This window comes from Mixophyes fleayi, chromosome 7 (genome assembly GCF_038048845.1).
Source record: "Mixophyes fleayi isolate aMixFle1 chromosome 7, aMixFle1.hap1, whole genome shotgun sequence".
Classification (NCBI taxonomy): Eukaryota; Metazoa; Chordata; class Amphibia; order Anura; family Limnodynastidae; genus Mixophyes; species Mixophyes fleayi.
Genome location: NC_134408.1, coordinates 125,193,027 through 125,215,514, shown reverse-complemented (window position 1 = coordinate 125,215,514; position 22,488 = coordinate 125,193,027). Strand labels below are relative to the sequence as shown.

The 22,488-nt window shown below is 37.3% G+C and overlaps 1 protein-coding gene across 2 annotated transcripts in view; it reads left to right on the top strand.

Annotated features, from left to right (window-relative positions):
- HAT1 (histone acetyltransferase 1) overlaps positions 1-20,604 on the top strand; it is a 38,403-nt gene extending 17,799 nt beyond the window's left edge. For both annotated transcript variants that reach the window (XM_075180641.1, XM_075180642.1), the window contains exons 6-11: positions 1,361-1,482; positions 1,990-2,094; positions 3,786-3,892; positions 15,217-15,368; positions 18,096-18,212; positions 19,609-20,604. In XM_075180641.1, the coding sequence (XP_075036742.1) occupies positions 1,361-1,482; positions 1,990-2,094; positions 3,786-3,892; positions 15,217-15,368; positions 18,096-18,212; positions 19,609-19,776 (771 nt within the window). In that variant the 3' untranslated portion in view covers positions 19,777-20,604. The remainder of the gene's footprint in view (positions 1-1,360; positions 1,483-1,989; positions 2,095-3,785; positions 3,893-15,216; positions 15,369-18,095; positions 18,213-19,608) is intronic.
- Positions 20,605-22,488: the final 1,884 nt, after the last annotated feature.

Below are 22,488 nucleotides of genomic sequence, written 5' to 3'. Positions count from 1 at the left end.
CTGTCATGATTAATATAAGACCGCTTTAATGCTAAACTAAGCACCATTGCAGGAATGAAACGAAAAACATTTCTTTAATGTGAACTGGGTGGGCTAGCTATCTAGATGCACTGGTCCATAGCCAAGGCATTTTGTGGTACGCATTCAGGGTGCTTTGTAAATGTGCTCTACAATGTGAATACTGAGTCTACAATGATTTGGGGGATTTGTGGCAGATGATACTAAGTGTATTCTTTAATTGAAGATGTATAACATTTACCATTTGTAATATGTAAAGTAATGCACTACTTTGATAAAAAAAAATAGATAATATATTAAACATTGTATACATTTTCTTCTCTTGCTTACTTGTGGATGTTTTTGCAAAGTCCCTCACTGCATATCTGGATCTTTCTTTTGTTTGGTCTAAAATTTGTTGAAAGATACTCTGGCTATTCTCTATTTATTAACCATATATGAAGTGATCTAATACCAAATAATTACAACCAGTTTATGTAGTCACTGATTCTTGGTGTGATAGCATCAGCTGCTGTCCTGTAACATCACAAGTTAAGTCATAAAGTTCTAAGTTGTTCAACATCAGGGGACACTTTGTGAGGGTCAATGTATTATTCACATCTTCACTTATCTGATAATTGTCCTTTGTCTACAGACATGATACAGACCCTCAAAGTATTACAGCTTAACATGACTTACAGCTCTGTTGTACTGCGTCTCTAGGCCTGCTATGTCTTTCACAGACCTGACTGTGCTGTTAGTCTAATGTTCATCTCCTGTTTCGGAGCAGTAGCTGGCTTAGCCTTGCGCAGTTTATGGATGTTATGTAGGTAACATCATCCTGCAAGTTTCCACCAACCAGACACTTCAGAACCTAACTTTTTTTGGTACTGAAGCTTAAACAATCCTCTGATGCTCACTGACTAACATTGCATATAGGTGTAAAATTTACAGCCATCAGACTCTTACTCCCATTGTCTACCTTGCACAAGACAGATCATTTTAATACAGTTTACAATTTTTTAAGTGTAGTTTATTCATTTTATTGTACTATGCTTTTCTATATTTTTTGTATTTTTTTCATACTTTATGTGAGTGTGGTGGTGAAATCTTTGGAATATTTGTGAAATGTTGTTTGTATTTCTACTCCATTGTATCCTTATATTGTGCAGAGTAAATTGTTTTTGACCAGTTTTGGTTATGTAACTTATCCATCTTATGCCTAATAATAGTGGTTTGGGCCCTGGTTCCTAGATTTAGATCTGGATTGCAGCAAGTAGGATAGATTGTTTTAATCAATCCATAGCATTTTATATTTTTCTGCGGACAATGTAATGACCTGGCTACATGATATTTGCCCTAGGCTGACGTGACCTGCCCAGGTTTCAGAGAATACCATGAAAGACTCCAGACCTTCTTGATGTGGTTCATTGAAACAGCCAGCTACATTGATGTGGATGATGAGCGGTGGGACTACTTTCTGGTGTAAGTGCCATTCTAAACCAACATTAGACTTTCCTCCTTTAACAAAGCTCGGGCTTTTAATTGGTAGACACCAATTATACAGCAACAGTATAATGATATTTTTTTCCCAGGCAAGACAAACCATTGTTTACAAGGCTCACAGTTTCCATTCATTGTGTTTGCGGAGGCCTCCAGAATAGCACTGAATTAAACTCTGTTGTACATTGGAGTGCTGAATGTGGGCTTAAACAGTAAAACAAGCTTTGCCTGTGTTCCCTTTTACTTGCCACCCATTCATGTGTACAATAGGCAAGTGCACTGAAGTGATGCAAAGAGGGCTGATTTATCCAAGTTGCAGCTCCCCAATTAAGTGAATTGTACATTCAGAATAAAGCAGGTGTACCCATTGGGCCCTCACAGCGTAGCTTGCTGACACTGGAAACTATCTTGGAGAATGGAAAAGGAAAATGGACCCTGCATGGGAGCTTGCCTGTAATTGACCTGCTTGGCTTTCTGTTTTATCTGCAGATTTGAGAAGTACAATAAGGACGGGACTACACTCTTTGCGACTGTAGGCTACATGACAGTCTATAATTACTATGTGTACCCAGACAAAACCCGGCCACGTGTAAGGTAATTGCCAGTGATACACGTGTCTCTCTCTCCCTCTCTCTCTCGCTCCTCAATCATCACAAGTGAATCTCCCTAAAGTTCCTAATTCTACCTATAATTGTGTTTGGCTTTATGAAGAGAATAAAAGGTGATGCCAGACACAATATAGTTAGAGCTGGGTTTCTTTCTTCTGCTAGACCCTAATTGCAGCATGTTATTTAAATCTCTTATTTTTGGGATATTAACAAGGTCACTTTTCACTTTAAAATTTGCAAAGTATTCTTTCGTTTGTCAATAATTCCTGTCCTTATTTTTAATAAAAACATTTCAGAATTTATCTTGGAAGAAGGGGGGAATAATAGAATGCTTTAAAATGTATCCAAAAAGCTTCCTCCGTTTTGTGTCTAAAGTAAAATGTGTGCCCTTTGTTGCTGCAACTTGTGGAATTTGTAAACTTCCCGAATTCAGTTTTCTGGTTTGAAGAGCAATCATACTTTACACTATACACAACATTATTTTAGGTTCACCAGTCTGTAATTGGCTTTCTCGGCCATTTTTTACATGTACCCATTAATTGGAGTGCTTTTTATATAAAGCTATTCCTTATGCATTTATATGTTTTTAAAATGCCTATTCTGAGTTTTGTTATTACCGAAGTATCTTTTAAACTGTCTAAGGTAGACTTTGGGATAAAGGTACCACAAGCTGAGAAATGACCTAAAGAGTGAAATCTTACCTTTTATTACATCAAAATGTATAAATGAATGTGGGACACAAAAATCCAAAACTAAAATATAGAATAAATGGTGATCAGGTAACGTCAACAATACAGGAAGGGACCATGGGAGTTATAGATGGCATGAAGGTCTGCAAGTAGTGGGAGAATCCAGTAGATTGGTTGGTTGTATAGGAAGATGTATTCGTATCTGGTTATATTGTCACTTTATAGGTCATTAGTAAGACTTCACCTTGAGTACTGTGTAAAGATCTAACGTTCATCTTTCCAAAAACACAAATAAAATAGAAAAAAAAACAACCAGAGAAGGGTTACTAAAATGATGCATGGTACCAAGATCAACATTATGGAACCTTGACCGATGTCAGAAGTATTAATAGAGTGAAGGAAGATGGTATATTTTTGTAAATTGGAGGATTCTAGAACATTGGGGGATACTCTTTGAAATTGGAAGAAGATTGAAAGGAAACACGAGGGAGATTATTTCTACAGACAGTATAATCATGGATTCATGGAATAGTTTCCCAGCGGTTGGGACTCCTATAGTAAAAGAATATATGAGACCAGTTTCTATTGTGACGACTTCATAAGTATACGTTTAAAACACAACAAAACAAGCCAGTATTTGGAGACTGTGTAAAATAGTCATTAGTGTATATGAGATTGATAAGTTTTAGTCTGTGAACTAGGCAACAGAAAGACAGATGTCTGAGAGATGAATGTTACCGGTGGTCATCACCATTGATATAATGATGCAAGTTTACTATGAAGCTGGATAAAAACATGCAGTGATATATGTAGAACTGCTCGGCTTTATAATTTTATATTGTAACTGAACACTTAAGCCAGGTGCTAAGGGCACACACTGTACACTATACGCATAAACTGCAATAATAACATAGTGTTAAAATGTTTTCACTGATGCGTTACCCTGTATTTCCATCATTTAGATATATTTTGTATTTTGTCTTTGCAGCCAGATGCTGGTTTTGCCTTCGTTTCAGGGTGAGGGCCACGGAGCCCAGTTGCTGGAAACCGTTCATAGATATTATGTTTCCTCTCCCAACATTTTGGATGTCACAGGTATTGTGTTATTTACAATCTGCACACTGTACTTTATCAATTTAAAATGAGAATTTCAATGTAAACTGTTAATATATTGTTAAAATAACAGATTTTAAAGAGGATAAAAGTTTCTACGGTTACAGATTAGTGGTCTGATTTATCCATATTGGCAATCCTGTTATTGAACAGCACGTTCTCCAAGTTCATCTGCTTATCTGGTTGTGAAATGTTGTGGTCCTTCTATAGGTCCATGCATTTATCTATGTCCAATCAAAATGTGATCACGTTTAATAAGCCAGGTCAGACAATCTAGTTAGTGAATAACCTGTTTGGGATGTTTGTCAGGAACTTTGGTGGCTGATGCAAGCGACTTCATTCAGCCCAACTATGGGAAGGACTGTATTGTTATAATTTGTCTATCCAATTGTGTGGCCAATCTGGTTGCAAATAAAGTTGAATTAGCAAATCGCCATGTGTATGGGCCACTATTGCACACCATCATTTACTGCCTTCCAATGATATATAATGTTACCTATATTTAATTAAAGTGACGTGATGGCAGATCCTGATGGGGGTGGAATGCCATTAATGCACTTAGACATTACATTCTACGGACATTTCGGTGGTCTAAGGTAAGGAATGCCATCGGCCTTCAAACTGTTGCTGAAGGATTCCCTCATGATACTCCGTAACACCTGAGATTCTATGCTTGGCGCCAGTCTGGTTAATGAAACCATTTATCTGACTGCATGTAAAGAAGGTGATGTACTTATAATAAGCTACTGCACGTCGTAGAGACAAAATTATGAAAAGTGAACATTCATATGTTGTGTATTCATATACAGGTGTGGGATCTATTTTCCAGACTGTTCTAAAAACCAGAAAGATAATGTAATTGCTGCTGCTCGATAATTGTGAATGTCTTCGTAGCAAAGTGATTCCTCTTACGTCACTGCGTGGAGCACTGCTAAACAGTTTAATGAAAAGGGACTGCTAGGGGCTGTATAGGGAAATAGAAGGATGACTTTATATGTAGTTTAATATATTGTGTGTCGTGTAATGTATAGATATATCGATACAGATGGAGATATATATCTATGTATATATAAAAAATAATAATTTTGCAATAAATATCCGTTTGGGGATATATATTTCTACATATCTTGGGTCTTCCATCAGAAGCGCAGTTTAAGTGAAGACTACATACCAATGACACCTTTTCCTTTGTCTACAGCTTTTTTTTTCTATGAATCTTTTTGTGACTTCCTCTTTAACATTAAAAGCCAGTGATTGTAGAAACCAATAATTGCCAATTGCACATAATTGCTTTTTGTAGACCTGTTTCAAGGTGGTCAGTTCAATTGTGCTTTTATTTATTGTTTTATAAAGCTTACACAGGATTCTCTTGCAGGCTGTGTAGTATAATACTCTATTATACGCAAGTGCTGTTGCCCATCGAACAGTTTAATGTAATTAGAGAGCTCTATGAAGAGTTGTAAGGACTTATTTTGGAAAGAGGTTGAACTTTCTTTAGCGCGGAACATTGAGAACATTGAGCCAGAACACTTGCAAACAATGGACTTGTTTCTTTCATAGAATGAAGTCTGAAGCCACTGCTTCCGTAGTATTTCATACCGATACTTAAGTGTCTAGTAGCACTCACTGCTATTGTGTACATTACCTATCATCAAAAATGTCAGAGACAGTCTGTGAGCAACTTTAAAATGCCTTTGGATGTGTCCTTTTTATAATGACTTGTCTGCATTGCTAAAAACAAAACATTAATGAAGGGACTTCCATCTAAAATACAGATTGTTGCAAGGGTCTTATATAAAATATTTTTTTAACTAGGAAAAATAGAAAAAAAAACACTTTGACAAAATATTATTTAAATGAAACAAAATAACGTGATTTTTGCAACAACAAAAAAAAATGTATCTTTAAGTGATCACATTGTACCTTTGTTAAATAATTGTGAGAACTTTCATCTGCTCGCTGCTGTGTTGATCTCTTTTATTAATTAAGTTATTTTAAACCAACAAAAAAATGTAGAAAATAAAAGTACATGGACTAAATGTCGACATAACACATGCAGTGATTTCTATAAAGCAGAATGGATAGAATTTTCACAATCTTTTCAGTGATCTGTTTGCACCAACACAGAACAATCTAAATTTGATCAATTTGATATATTGAGCATGTACAGAAAAATGGTCACTTAATTATGATTATTTAGTCTGTCCTCACACAAGTACTGGGAGATAAGTTTTCAAATTTTGCCCATATTTCTGAGCAACCTTTTTTTGTTTAAGATTTGCTCTGAGAGAAGTGCCCCACGTGGGAGGAAATGCATCAAGTAATCCCTGACACTCGCACACCCTGTGATGTCGCCCCTCTCCACCTGAATCTGGCTGTGATAAGCTATCCATAGAGGGGTCTGCAGGACAGCCTGTGGTTACAGGGAGCAAACCATAAAGTACTGCAGTTAGAACCGTATCCATGGGGGGGAACAGTGATAGTGACTGGGAAGATAACTGTCCCCTTTAGCTTCCCATAACCCGATTAGACTGAAAAGTCCCAATCTTTTAATATGTGCTGATGACTCCTGTTGAGTCTTTTTTAATCTTGTGAGTAAAATTGTGTCATTTTTGCTTGTTATGCTCCGTTTTAATATCCTTCATGTTCTGTGTTTTATCTATTTATCTGTAGTAGATTTTTAACATGTAAACTATCCTTCTGCGTTTACTCTCAATAGTGTTACCTTGTATCCTAATGCTGGCGGTAATGTACAGATATATGGTGTCAAATTGTCTTCCAGCGCTGGCCACCTTCTTTACCTTCTCTGTTGTGCCGCTGTAATGTAACACCCTTCTTCATATTTGATATTACATATAATATGTTATATGTGGATGTTTATAACTCATTGTTTCCTAGATGTAATGCATAGTTGTGGTGTTTTTTGTTGTTTTTTTTTGTTTGTTTTTTACAAAAGTGTAATACTGAAATTCCCTACATTACATTTGAGATAATCCTAGTATGTATGTTAAATGAAAAGACCGCCTCACGTGTACTCTATGAATCAAATTACATATTTAAACGTTTAGCATCCCAGCATACATTGAGGAATCGGTAACACCTGTGGTCTGAGCAGAGTCAACGGTCAGACACAGAAAATGCACGTGGCGGAAGAGTGGAAAACGAAGTAATTGAGTTACCTCCACTCTGACCACAGTTACCTCCACTCTGACCACAGTTACCTCCACTCTGACCACAGTTCACGCACGTTACTTTTGGTGATTTTTTTTTTCCCTGTAAGTGACCGACTGTTATTTCAGCTCAGACCACAGATGCTGCCAATTCATTAATTTAAAAGTAGGTTAATTATTTATTATCAACTGTATCTATCGTTCAGTGTAAAATGCGGTTTTTACAGTGATTCTGCAGCAAGCAGAGGTTAGCCATGGTATTGCAAGTAAAACATACCAATGATTTGTTTGTGTGGATAAGTGATGCTGCATGGTTGAAGACTTGTCCAGTGCTAAGAGACAATTTGACAGGAAGTACATATATAACTGGACATTTTAACAGTTGACAGATGAAGTGCCAACCAACTATTGGAAAAACCTGACACATTTATTTGGGGCAGCACAGTGGCCTAGTGGTTAGCACTTCTGCCTCGCAGCACTAAGGTCATGAGTTCGATTCCCAACCATGGCCTTATCTGTGTGGAGTTTGTATGTTCTCCCTGTGTTTGCTCCGGTTTCCTCCCACACGCCAAAAACATACTGGTAGGTTAATTGGCTGCTATTTAAATTGACCCTAGTCTCTCACTCTCTGTCTGTCTATGTGTGAGTGTGTCTATACTAGGGAATTTAGACTGTAAGCCCCAATGGGGCAGGGACTGATGTGAGTGAGTTCTCTGTACAGCGCTGCGGAATTAGTGGCGCTATATAAATAAATGATGATGATGATGATTTATCTGTTCAAATACGGTGTGGATGGCTACAAATATGTAGAAATTAAGATCTAACCAGACTTATCAAATCTCTTAACAATCGTGTATTGTAATTATTATCAGTATTTTGTTTTGTGATTTATTTTCACTTATGCTGATTAACAGGCGATGACTGCTGTTTTGATCTGAATTAGTTTTATATGGGCATAAATCTTTACTAGTTTGGTGTGATTTGTGATTCTTTGTGTGCAAATGTAGGAGTCTCTTGTCAGCAGTACATTTTGTTGGCACTATGGCTACCTGGCATCTGTACTTGTACAGCCCTAACACAGAGGCCTACCAAAGCACATGTAGAAACATGACCTTTCTGAACATTGCAGCCAATACTATAAATATCTAACCATCTGCACCTATATTAAAGGCGAACACTGACTTGATAATGTGTCTGTCTTTTTTTTTTTTTTTTTTTTTTTTTTTTTAAAGTGACTCTAAAATATTGTACGGTCTACTTTCTGCTAGGAAAAGCAGAAAATGGTCGCAAAGAGGTGAAAAATTGTTTTCTCACCTTGTGCAGCTATTTGTGTTCCTTTGCCAGTGTCTTTCACTGGAGTCTTTTCTAAATGTTGCTGAAAGGGTTACATGTAACACTTAGTGAGCTGGTGCTTAGTTAAAACAGGTGTCATTAGCAGCTTTTTGTGTTCTACATATCTGCTGATGTGTTAGAAGCAAAACTTGGTACCTGCTACTGAATGTTGGCATTCATGTCCATCCAAAAAACAGCGAGGGTAAAGGGAACTAATTGCTGCTCTTCGTTGATAGTGTCATCTATACAGACATGATCTGTGTCTTCTACAACCATTGCGAGGAGCTCTGCTACACTAGAAAACAATTTGTCGGGAAAGAGAATGCCAGGGGGTAATGTGTGTTGAGACATGTTATTTTTAAATGGGTGCTAGTGTCTTTTAAGCATGATGATCCTTACTACAATGGTAGAAACACTGATCTGGGAAAAACATTTGGCTGGAAAATCCAAGTCCTGGGGATACTCTATTGAGTAATACAGGTGTGTGTACTAAAATGTGGCCACAGCTTGCCAGATGTGTTACACACTGACGTGGCTTGATCACGTTACCACTGTTATAGATCTGTTTAAGTGTTGGTGGCTTCACCAGGACCCACATAGCTGGCCTATTAAGGATGTAGCCACATAATCAGCTGTCTGGTCCTGGTATAGTCGCCAATACTTGGGGAGAAGAGCGTGTTTTGTCATCTCTAATAAGTAGCTGTACAGTATAAAATATAATCACCACTCTTGCCAAATTGAAGGGCAAGTACTGGTGTATGCATGTAGATCTGCATGCCTTTTTATATGTGTGCATATGTTGTACATGTGCGTATGACAGCAGGGTATTGCTGGCAGTGTATATGTTGAATTTGGTAATAGAAGATATAATGTACCTCTGCTGCACAATGTAAGAAGTTATTTCAGAATTCCGGTACCTGTATAAAAGCCCTGGGTCATGGAACTTCTATGCCTTCTAGATTCCTAATATTTTACTATATGAATGCATTATTCCCATTATATGTAACTTCTGGAGGCACATGTGAAACAGGAAAGATAAGAATGCCTTCTTTTTTTTTTTTTTTTTGTTGGTTCTTTAAAGTGAATTTAGTTTTGTGTCATGGCAGAGAATGTCTTGTTCGTACATTCGCGCTTCTCGTGCCAAGCAGTCAGCATATGCAGTAGCATGGAAAGGAGATCGGTTGTTGAAAGATAAGCTGCCAATATTCTCCTGTCTGTTTGAAATGTATCTGTCATGTTAATCAGAAAAGCCTGTTTTAAGAAAATGTTTTCCAGATTACATTGGAGTTTATTATACGATTACAGCACTTTTCTTTGATGTTCTATAATGCTTTCCGTTTCAGATGGGCCGCAGATTTGCCATTTACTCTCCAGAGTAACATTTGCTTATGGGCTGGGGAGATAAGATCTGTCCCCCTAACCTTGTGCTTGTAAACATGTATATTATACTGTAGACAGAACAAGTCTGCCCTGTGAGAGGACTTTACATAGCTTTTTGTTTCTTCTGTGCTTTTTATTGCAATGTTTTGAAATCCGTTCAAAATGATGCAATATTCAGATCCAGTTTGGGGGAGGGAGGTAACATTTGAACCCACCGCCTATCATCTGTAATCTACAACTGGTTAATCATTCATGATTTACTGAACTACCACCTAAGAACGCTCCTGGTGCTGCGTCCATAGCAGTGATGTTCAGAGGGGAGTCTCCTTAGCTGGGGTGGTCTGTCTTCTGTATAACAGATGTGATGTTGTGTTGCTGATTTTGCAAAGTTGCCATTAAAGACAGCTCTTAGAGCCACACGTTGCCATCTTGTTTGCTGTGTACATTTTTAGGATACAATTTTTTTTTTATTTGACTAGGGTATTAAAATAACTTTCTTGGATTCCTTGGTCTGAAATCGGGTGGCTTTTAATTTTTGCCTGTATGATACCTATCTGAAGCTCACCAGCACTTGTAGAGCTACAAGACCCATCAAGGTGTGCCAGCTTTTGGTAAATCGGTGACTCTCCGGCTGTTTTGGGTAGCCATAATGTTAAAACCCCAGTTTATAATGTACATTTTTTAATCTGCTGTGACACATGCATGGGCTAATTTAGAGAACGTACTGCCTGAGAAATCGTTACACTCTAGAGCCAAAAGCAGAGTATGTTTAATGTGTTATCAAATTACAATAACTCTGGGTAAAGATTCAAACAAGGTAACTATTGAAAAGAGCCGTTTACTAGAGATCAGTGTGCATGGTTACATGGCTATTGCTCTCTATATACTGACTGATGGATGCTGCTGGAGGTGAGGAGGGGTTTCTGCGAGCGTGAACTCCTCAGACTTGGTATTTCAGCATAGACTCCTCCAAGCGTACAGAAATGGTCATTCCTAAGTATTAAATGTACTAGAAGGAGCCCGATACTGCATAATGTCACAAAACGTATGCATAATTGGATATTTACTGGTTATGCATGTTGCAAGATGGCTGTGCATGTAGGGAGGTAGTGGAGTAGGTCTCAATCCATTTATTTAGATCTTTATGATAAGAAAAGGAAAAATATGTTGGATGGAATAGTGCACACAGTACGGCATTTGATCTTAAAGTTGACTTTTCATGATGATTACTTCTGTTTGAAAGTATTTGGAAAGTTGCCTGCAAGTAAAATTTCTGCATGTCTAAAAGCTCAGCCAGGCTCCGTGTTGGGAAATCGGCATCAATGAGCCAAACATTGCACCGTTTGAAAGATGCACAAGGCGGTCTGATTTAATGGAGCTGTACAAAGCGGACTTATTTTTTATAAATGCTCCTGTACATTGTAATCAAAGGTATTCATATATCTATGGCACTAACAGGCATTGTAGTTTTATCAAATATTTTACCACTTTGTGTTGCTGTTCTGTTGATGTCTGTACGTGGAATTTTATCTCTATTTAGTGAATAATCTGCCCATTGTCTCAATACAAATATGTAAAAATTGCAGGAAATTAATATCCCTAATCTTGCATATCCATGTAAGATTAGAGTTTTTCTTTAATTCAACATGATTAAAAAGCACATTCTCCACTGTATACAACCTGGAATGTGAAATGACGCTTGTATTACAGGGAAATAATTATACATCCAGTAGCTACAAATATTAATGGTTAAAATCATCACTTGTACTAACAGTGTTCTATCCCCACCATCACCATATGTAAGTTTGAAATACATTTCTAGTGTGCCAGACTATCCACGTTGAGCTATTACTTGTCCACATTTACTACCTGTTTTCCAATGAGACTGAAGCATCTTCTGGTACAACAAAGCACAATAAAAAAATGTACCTTAAATAAATGTTGAGCAGTGTTCTCTAAAACCCTTATTTCACCAAGTCTGTGTGTTTGTACTACAAACCATGTAAAGATTCCTGTCCCTGGCGTTTTGCTCCTCATTAAACGGTTTAGCAGCTATGCTGAAGCCACTGAAATGCAGTCATTTCCTTTTTGTGTTTTTCAACTCCCTGGATAATGCGTTTCTATGTATTTTTATCTATCCATTTATCTGTCTAATGTGTGAGCCTAAACTAGCATTATAGAATGTCTAAGGAAGGATGTGTTATAAAGAGGAAATCTGTGTATATTTTGTCCCACCCCTCCCTCAGTGGTTAATATATAATTTTTTGAACTTACATTTTATTCAGCAATATATCTTCTAAGTATAATACTATGTATGTTGGTGTGTGGATAGTAGAGAGAAGCTTACTTCTAACACCTGCCTATCTCTCCCCTCTTACACAGTCCATGCTGGCTCCTGGAATCCGTCCCCTTTTCTTTGTGAATGTCTCTTTGTGACTGTATGCCCCCCTATACTTTTCAAAGTGGGCAGTGCCCAGACTTCTTGAACCTTGGCCCATCAGCTGTAAATGTAGGGGGGGAGGGGGAGCATGAAAGGAAACGTTTTGGAAATCTGCTTTTGCTTTGTTGGAAAGGTAGACTTTTTTAAATGATTAGCATGCATGAGCTATTTTTATGCACATTTTAAGTGCTACTTAAAGTGTTTATTGCATATTTGTGAATGCCCAAAAGGGGTGATTGGATGCCTTGGAAGTAGAAGGCTCCAAATGTGTAGCTTTACGTATATATGGGATTTTTTCCCTAAATTGTATTATTTATTTTTTTCTCTCCTCCATTACTAGAACATATTCCTTTTTCATAGCCGGTAGCTGAGCATTTTCTATGACTTGCATTGTTTAAAGTCTTCACCCCAGGAAAAATGTAACTATAATGAAGCACAAAATGACAAACAAATGTTTCAATTAAAACAAACCATTGTGACAAATATATATATTTTGGGTAGTACGAGAGAGTGTGTAGTGTTCTGATCATGTGGTTGACAAGGGAATGCTTATGTATGTTCTAAAGAATGTTAGGCATGTCCTCATTGTGTCCTGCAATACCGAATATGTTCCATGTCATATTTCTTTTCTGCTGCACAAATATGGTTACCATATGTTGTAGGACTGTATCTTCACTATGATTCTATGTTGGTAGACTTGAATTTTGTGCTGTGTGTGTGAGCTAAAACTATTTTGTTTTATTACAATCTGTATGCTGCTAATGGAATTATTATATTGTTTATCATACAGTATTATTGGATGATCTTACTAGATCTGGAGTTTTTTTGTACATATGTAGAATTGGATACCATGTTGGGTGCTAAATGATGCCCCCCCCCCCCCCCCCCCTTTCAGTTAATTTTCATAAGCCCACCAAATGGGTATGGAGCAAAGAGTCCAGTCGGTACTATTGCCTGCAGAAGTATTACAGAAATTTGAGACCTTATCCTTGACAATCGCCATTGTCTCATTCAAACCAATCACGTGACTCTGACACTGGAAACCTCTCTTAATAGCACCTAATGTTTCCCGAAGTCTGGAGCAACCTTATTAGCTTTGCGCCAGTGAATATTGCTTTGTTTGAATGAGTCCAAATGCTCTATTTGAGGAATAAAGCTTCGGGATTTTAGAATATGTGCATAATTTTTTTCAGCATCAATTTAATTTGATATTTCTAATTGGTCAATAAACAGATCCTATGTTCACAAAATAATTGCAAACTCAAAAAGGAGGATAAGGGAAAAATACTTGTTTTGGTTAAACTGAGAATGCTGAACCTGCATTTTTGTTGCTTATTCGTTTAAAAAAATGAACTAAGCCTTAATTATTTTTATTTTTTTTCTGAATAGAGCAATGGTAATTTTGAAGATTTGCTTAAGAGTACAAGCACTGAAATTTTCATTGACCTTTATGTCTCCCGGGTTAACAATGCTATGATTGGCTGAATTATTTGGCAGTAAAAGGGTGCAGGCTTCTCTGAACAATTAAATCTTTTTGTTTCCTTCTCTTTGAAACGCTGGGTAGTTATGTGCTTACAGTACAATGGAGTGGCTAATGACTATGGATAATGGTAGCCAGGCTGGTTTTCCCAGGCAGCTGTGTCGATGCTTGGGATTAAAGAGCCCTTTACACAGCAAAATAATAAAGTATCTAATGTGTAAAATGTCTATCCGTCCTCATCAGTGACATTTTTCCTTTTTGTGTTGGTGTATTTTTTTCCATATGAAGACACATGGCATGATTGATAAAGTATGCTGGTAGTATACAAAATGACAAATATACAATTTACTTTCCCACTGCCTTGCTATGTGGCAATATTAAACTATATGATTTTAGTCTACAGCATTCAACGCAGAAATCCTATAGTACATGGCTATATAAATGTTTAGTGTATAGATGCAACCTTTATGGAGTCAGAATTGTTTCAAATAAAAAATACACAAATTTTCTGAAAGTGTGAGTGTGTTTTTTTTATCTACAGTCCAATATTAAAGCCTTTATGTTGGCATATTATGCTGTGTGTTGTAATTCAATGGCTGTCTACAAATAAACAACAACAAAATCCTTTGTTATAAATTAAACAATAATCCAACCTAAAGTCAATGTGAACGGCTTGTCGGTTGAATGTCCGTTTTAGACATGAGACTGTATGAAGTCTAATAGTTTGGCCTGAGACCTGTCAACTATATTATATAAGAGTATATTGTATTAATGAAACAAACTCAAAATGCAAAACACTTCAGGGCTTTTGTGGATACAATTCAGGGGGTGATTTTCTAAAAATATACATTTGACTCTAGCTTGGCGGATCTGTGTTCACATTTCTTGTCCAATCAGGTTAGGAGTCAGTGTAAATTGTCTTATTTTAATGTTCTCCTTAGCTAATTGGACCCCGACGTAAATCACCCCTTTGCATAGTCGGGATAAGTAGCAAAGAGATCAATTTAAGAGGTGCTGTGAATACATGTGTTCAATAAGCTTGCATGCTATCTGTATTGTAAACTTGGACACCCTAAAATGTCAACTATAAAGATGTATATTAATAGCAAAGTCCTAGGGCTAGATTTACTAAGCTGCGGATTTGAAAAAGTGGGGATGTTGCCTATAGCAACCAATCAGATTTTAGCTGTCATTTTGTAGAAAGTACTAAATAAATGAATAAATGAAAGCTAGAATCTGATTGGTTGCTATAGGCAACATCCCCACTTTTTCAAACCCGCAGCTTAGTAAATCTAGCCCCTAGTGTTCACATCACTTTGTAAGTTTTGAAATTCACATTTTTAGAACCCTAATAATGTAACTTATTTGGAAACAAAATCCTGCAACTACACCAATATTTAGAATTGCACAATTTTTATTTTATCTGCTTTTTGTTTCATTATGTCTAAAGTGCAAGCCAGAAGACATTTTAGACCATTGACACTTTCTTTCCTTCTTCCTCCAGCTGAAGATCCATCAGAAAACTTTGTCAGGCTCAGAGACTTTGTTCTTGCAAAGCTTTGCCAAAATCTGCCATGTTTTTCTCCCGAAAAACTTCTTGATGGGTTCAGTCAAGAGATGGTGACAGAAGCTCAGCAGAAACTCAAGATAAATAAGGTAGTTTAACTTCAGCACTGCCTGTGGTGGCTTGGTGCACACTGTATTACTCTTTCCATTGACATGCTGTTGACTCTGACAAATTCCTAAACTTGGAACATGTTTTTTCATTTTCTTTACAAGAACACTGCAGACACTATTCCATATGATTATCTGGCTTTCATGGGAATTTCGTCTCCTTTCCTTGAAAGTCGACAGTAGTGGGAACGACATGAACTTTTACTTCTGCTAAGGATGTAAGGAGTACACTAAAAATATTCTCTAAATATGTGCACTTTACATTCCCTTAAATGGGCAGCAAAGCATATTATGTACAGAGACTATACCTGGATGATTGCACAGGTTATTTGGTGCTTGGTGCTATCATAAACTATAACAGACTATATATTTTTTGCACACACTATATTGAGCAATGGAATTTGCACTTATATAGTACATCCAGGAGTCTCATAAATACGTATTTTGATGCCTTTGTGTCTGCAAATCTGGGAAGACGACCAAGATTACATAGCAGAACAAACCCTTTCAGCACGAGAGCAGAAACCACTTGAGCAACGACTCGATTACCATATATTTCGTTTTTCAAATGTATTATGTTAAGCTTTCTAATATTGTTTTCCGGGTGTATAGTGCTATATATTGTATATTGCTCATGGATCTCTTGCTTCATCTTCCATGTAAAAATGCTACATAACGTTTCATATAGCACTCATATAGCCAATTCAGTTATCTGTGAGGTTCTGCAGCAGCGTTGTGCATGGCTTATAAGCACATTACAAGCAATTACAGTAGTGTGAGAATCAATATAAAACATCACACAGAAATGCACCACATGATACAATTATGGTAACTCGCTACTAATTGAATCGACCTCTTACATTTGTGGGGTGGGGGTTCTGACCCCTTTTCACTGTACTTATGCCTTTTGCCATTTGCATGCCCAGACCTTTCATTGTTTTACTTATTAGTGTATAGATCCGTTTTACCTAACTTTTCCGGTGTGTATGTACCGTTTATTTCATCCCCTGCCGTGCCACAACAGGTATGAAGCGATATTAAAATATCATTCACAGTTTTACTTTACTGTTGTACATTGAGTGACTACACATAGGTTAGAATTGTCAGATTGCCCATAAAAACTCATGATGTGCTGCTGCAGTGGGTGAGTGCCTCAAGTGGGGGAGTGGTGGGAAGGAGTTACCCCCAGGAAGTTAACAAAGTGAAAACGTATGGCTTCTTTAATGCCCTATGTAAACAGAACACCATAAACATACTGCTACCAAAAGCACCCAATACTTATCTTCCTCTGAAGAGTGATCCCCTACTTTACCTTGTTTAAAAGCTTCTCTCATACCGCCCCCTCTTCCCCTTCCTTCTCTGTGCACAATCTAATCTATTTATATCCTCCAAGACTGAATGTTCTACATAGTAGCAAAACCATCTCACTACTTCTACTCATTCATCTCCCTATCCAACCAAGCTTCCGACTGATCTTCCCCATGGCCACAATGGTTGCTTACCTTTTAAGTCTCCTGTAATAAAGACTCCTAGATCCCTTTCCACTTCAGTAGTTAATAGTTTAGTGACATTTATACTATTTTCAGCCTTTTGGGTTTTTGAAACCCAATTGCATGATATTGCATTTTTATCACATTGAAGTGTAGTTGACACATTTTTGACCATTCATGTAGTTTACCTAGGTCAGCAATCATTTTGTTCACCCTAGTGTGTCCTACCATTGTGCTTAAAAGGTAGACTTTACCTTCAATACCAGCACTAGATATTGGATGAGCACTGGTTCGAGTACTCCACTTGTCCTACTCTAGTCATCAAACATCATCATCTCAATTCAACTACTATCCTATCCAAAGCTTTCTAATGTACTAAGCTGTCCGTGGTGTGGGACAGTGTCCAATGTCTAGGTAATCTATATCAATGGCTCCAGCTAGATTTGTTACCTTAGTCACCCAGTCAAAAAAGGTCCTATGTATTTGACATGTGCTCCCCCAGTAAATTTATGCTGCTTGTGGCCTTGAAAGTTGCTTGGTCCGACATATTCTACAATTCTTTCTTTCAGTGTTTTTTTTCTATTAATTTCCTCACAACCAATATATCTGGCTCGCTGGTTTTTTTTTTTTTTTATTCCTCTGAGTCAGCTTTTATATTTTTTTGCTTTTAGAATAATTGCTACCTCTTTTAAAAACCAAACTGGATTCCCTTCCTTTTGCTTTTTAAACGTGATAACCCCATATTATACCATAATTTTATTTTAATGGCTTTGGAGGGTAGACTATAGATATATATTTTTTTTCTTCTCTCCGCAATTTTGTCATGGCAGACAGCTAGATCTTGAGGCAGCGGTCTTGGAAGTACGCCTTCAGAACTCAATTCCTTTCCATGCCTTTCCCTCCATCTCTATTGTCTTCAATTCCTACCCATCCCCATCATAAAACTTTCCCTCCTCTCGCTTCCCTTCACCCATATCATCTTTGTTTCCTTCCCTGCTCCTCTTGAATGTTGGATCTCACACACTTGGCCCTCTATCGCCTCATCCTCTTTGTAAGGTGTCTTCTAATGTAGTTGCTTTCTCTATTGTCTCTTGTAGTGATTTTTACTAATTCAATTTGGATTGTTTGATTATTTATTTATTTTTTAATTAACACAACACCTCTCATATTTTACAAGAATAAATGTGTGTGTTACATGTCTGCTTATTTTATTTATCAGCAACATGCAAGACGTGTTTATGAAATACTTCGGCTCCGTGCAACGGACATGAGCGATCCTGAAAAATCCAAGGCTTACAGATTAGATATCAAAAAGAGACTTGTTGGCCCATATAAGGTATTGCTGTGTTTTCTACCTGTGTCCAAACGTTACCAGCATGTAATACTAATTTGAACAAGGTCATCTTGTTAGGCTGTGCAAGCTGATCCTGCTTGTGTTGTTTGTAGCACACATGAATACTTCATGCCTTGTCGTGTTTAATGGGTAATGAAAGTCTGCCACTGTTGTGTTTATGTAGTATAAAGTGGTGCTTTTATTTTTGGTAACACAATTAAAGTTGGTGATGCATAGTACATAGATCAGTAGTATATGTTCCATGATACAGTCAGTAGTAACCAGATTTATGTATACGCATTACTGGCATGTACCACTGTAACAGCCACTGTGGCATTTGCTTATTGTTATGCAGTACTGTAAGGATTCTCATATATTTACTATTGCATAGCCCCTTATAACTGCACGGTTACCATATTTTCATCTTTACTAATGCATTTAATGCCTATTTTGAGCTTTTAAACTAACCAGATGAGGTACCCCTTGAATCTGTCTGAGGTACACCTGGGGGTATAGACTCGGATGCATTATATATTTAGTACTTGCTGTGACATCACATCGTGCTATTCTGCTTGACATCACAAGTCTTAACTGATGATTCTTGTTAAGTATAAGACCTCAAAGCTGTACCTTCGCTCACAACCTTCACTCCGGAGTGATGCAAGATAGAAAGCTTCTGCATCCTATTAATATTGTTTAATGTCTGCTTGTAAAAAACGATTGGGACAGTTAACATGCTAAATAGATCTATTTAATGCAGGTTTAGATCTTGGATTTTCATTTTAAATGTCTTAAACAATCATTACATGGAACACTATTTTATCCTTTAAAATGGGCAGACAAGAATGCAATAAATGTATGTTCACAGGAGTGGGTGTATTTTACCCAATAATTGGACATAGCCATATAGCATTTCTAAAGAAAACCATTTCACCTAGTGCCACAAGCATTTATAGATATGATGGTACAGTAGTTAGAATTTCTGCTTCGGGGTCTTGGGTTAGATTCGGATCAGAACGCTGTCTCCATGCAGTTTCTATGTTCTCCCCGTGTTTGCATGGGTTTCCTATGGTGCTCTGGTTCAATTTCATGCTCCAAAGACACACTAGTAGGAGAATTGGCTTCCATACAAATTGTTCCTGGTGTGTTTTCGCCACTGTCAGAGAAATCAGATTGTAAGTTTTACTGGTATAGGGACTGTGCAGTAGATTGTATTGGCACTGTATAAAGGATAATATGTGTGGTACTTTGAGAAAAGGATCTGTTCTTGGCCTCTGAGTAGAGGAATGTATGTTTATTGTTAATATGCTTCTGCTACAGGAAACAACATGACAGGCTTGTTTTGTGGCTTTTTAACTTGGCCTAATCTGAGCTAATATTTTGTTGTACCCTTTTACAGAAAAACCAGAGGGAGCTAGCCAAGATGAGGCGATGTTTAAATCCTGAGGAGCTAACCAATCAGATGAATCAAATCGACCTAAAGACACAGCACGAACAGCTGGAAGAGAGCTACCAGGAGCTTGTGTCTGAATACAGGCGGACGTTGGAGAGGCTCGCCCAAGCATAAAGCCATTTCTTTACAAAGATCTCAAATATTGTTCAACTATCACAACTTCAGTCTTTTCTGGTGTTGCCAAACAATCTGTCCTGAATAAAGTCCACAGTGTAATCTGTTCATTCTGTTGCTGAACTATTGGTTTTTAAAATTCAGAGGCAGCATTGATCTTTAATCTATCAATACCATTCATTTATGGCAACACTTTAGTATGCTGCATAAGCACAATCTTAAAGGACAGCTCTGTTTTCATGGAGACTTTTTTTTCTATGGGGTTATATGTTCAAAATAGAGACCTTAAGGGTCTGTTTTGCAAATATAACCCTTTATCCTATCTTTAACTGTTTACTATATACACTCTCTAGTAGTGTATATAGCACTTGCCTGTTCTGTTGTTTTCAGAGGGAGTGTGGGGCTGGCCGGTTTGAGACCTCTGTCTAAAGCCAGCCCCTTACACAGCTTTGTAACCCAGTAACATCTGGTTTGAACAGAGTAACATAAAAAAAAATAAAAAAATACGGGAACTTCAAGAAATATTCTCGTACCTGATTGGCTCCAAACACAACTTGTAATACACCAGTATTAGTAGGGTGCCTCTGATGCAGGTCTCTGTAGGCACAATATCTGTGGTAAGCTGTATACTTTTAGCATTACTTCTTTGTATCAAGAATCACATGTACATATACAGTGCACAACTCTGTTCCAGACAAATTACATATACACTGTTATATACTGGTTTACTGTGCATTTCAACTGTTTATTTTTCTAGCATTCTAGGTACTAATGTATGTACTTATTCAGTGGCACTTACTAAAAATAAAAAATAGTAATAGAAAAATGTTCTGTTGTGTGTTTTTCAGTTATTCCTCCTCTTGTATTTGGCACATGTTAACCATTTTTTCCCTTCAGTGTAAAGCTAAGGGACCTGTCAGAGTGGAGGCTCCTGCACCAAATACATAGAGTTGAACTGCCCTATAGTCACAATGTGGGTTTCAGAACTACCACGGATATACTCTGTAAGCACCTTGGACAGGGATGGTAGTGGGTATTTGAATGCTATACTTGAAATTAACATTTGTTACTGTTGGTAGCTAGATTTAGGTGACATAGACCCCTGGGGGGTCTATTGTTAACCACTGTTTCCTGTCTACTGTTGTAGATGCCTTTCATTTATGGTGATTGCTTACTCTTAAGGATATGTTTTCTTCTCTCCTGCTCTGTCCCTCACAATTCATTAGAATCATATTTGCATAATTTCAGCAATTCTTACGACATTGCTTTCCATGTGTAGTACACTAACTTTAAATAAAATCACCAAAACTCTGTATTTTTTGCAAGGCAATGGAGAGGTGTCTTAGGAGCCTCTTGTGTTTCACAGATACGTTTTATATACACAAATAAGTAATTTGGTAGATTAAGTCGATTGATCATAATATTGTATATAAATAACATTGGACAGAGGGCTTGTTTTAAGCTTGCTTCCAAAAACATCCTGACAAACTGTTGGACTCTGGAATTCTCCTTCAAATCCAGCACTTTCTTAATCCAACCACCACATTACCAGGGCCTGTAGGTCAGTTCATGGAGAAATAATTACTTCAGTGCCTGATTATTGTTATAGATTGAGTGTTCCATTAATAGAATAATCTAGATATCCTTAATATGGGGACTTTATGTTGCTACCTGACAACAGTACCATCTCATTCCACACTAACATCACATTTTTATTTTCATTTTATTTTTTGTAGAGTAATAAGAAGTAAAACTTGTTTTTGCACACACTATTCAAGAAGAGCCTTTAAAACAACCTAGTTGGTTAGCAAAATGTTGCAGAGTGCTTCAAATAACACAGACGATTTATAAAAATTCCTTACCACAATGATGGGGTCCCTAAAAAAAAAAAAAAAAAAAGTTAAAACCACTTACTACATTAGGCAAGGTGTGTGCAATATTTGGAGAGATGGGTTAACAGAAAAACCAGAGTGGAACGTGTGCCTCTGGTATGTGATGTTTCCTGGGACAATATATGTTCATTACATAACAGCCAACACCACTTTTAATCTTCTGACCATCATATTCCAGCTTTTAGATAATAACTTTCACCATATTGTTTGTTATCTCAAGTTGTTTACTAAGGATGGGCACACACTGCAGCTTTTTCAGCCAAATATTGGGCCAAACACCCGATAAATGACCGTTTGGCCAATATCGCATTAGTGTGTATACTTGCATGATAAACAACAGTCGATCCAAAGTACCGATCATAGAGTCATTTGATTGGTCGGTAGAACTAAAAATCTCGTTCCAACTGCCTTCTGATCCTGCAGGGTGTATGCACTCACACGACTGTCGGCCAAGAGAGAGAGAGAGAGGAGGAACCTATCACTCTGTGTTGTTAAATGTATACAGCGCTGTAGGTGGATTAATTTGTCCATTCGTTCTCAGACTGAATATTTAGTTTGAGTCGAAGCTAATGTAATTTATAATGACATTGTGGAAAAGTCAAAGTTTGTTTTGTGTGTGTTATAAACAGTGTGACAGGAATGACTGACTACACTGCGTTTGGACCAGATGAAGAGAACAGATCTGAAGGTAAATCGTGTGTAGTTTGTATGCATGTATCGTCGGACCTTAAGTCATAGGTACAATCGTTGTAGATAGCAGATTGGTCGTAAAATTATTCAGTGTGTACCTAGCCTTACCCGTTAACTTATTCAAAGTCTA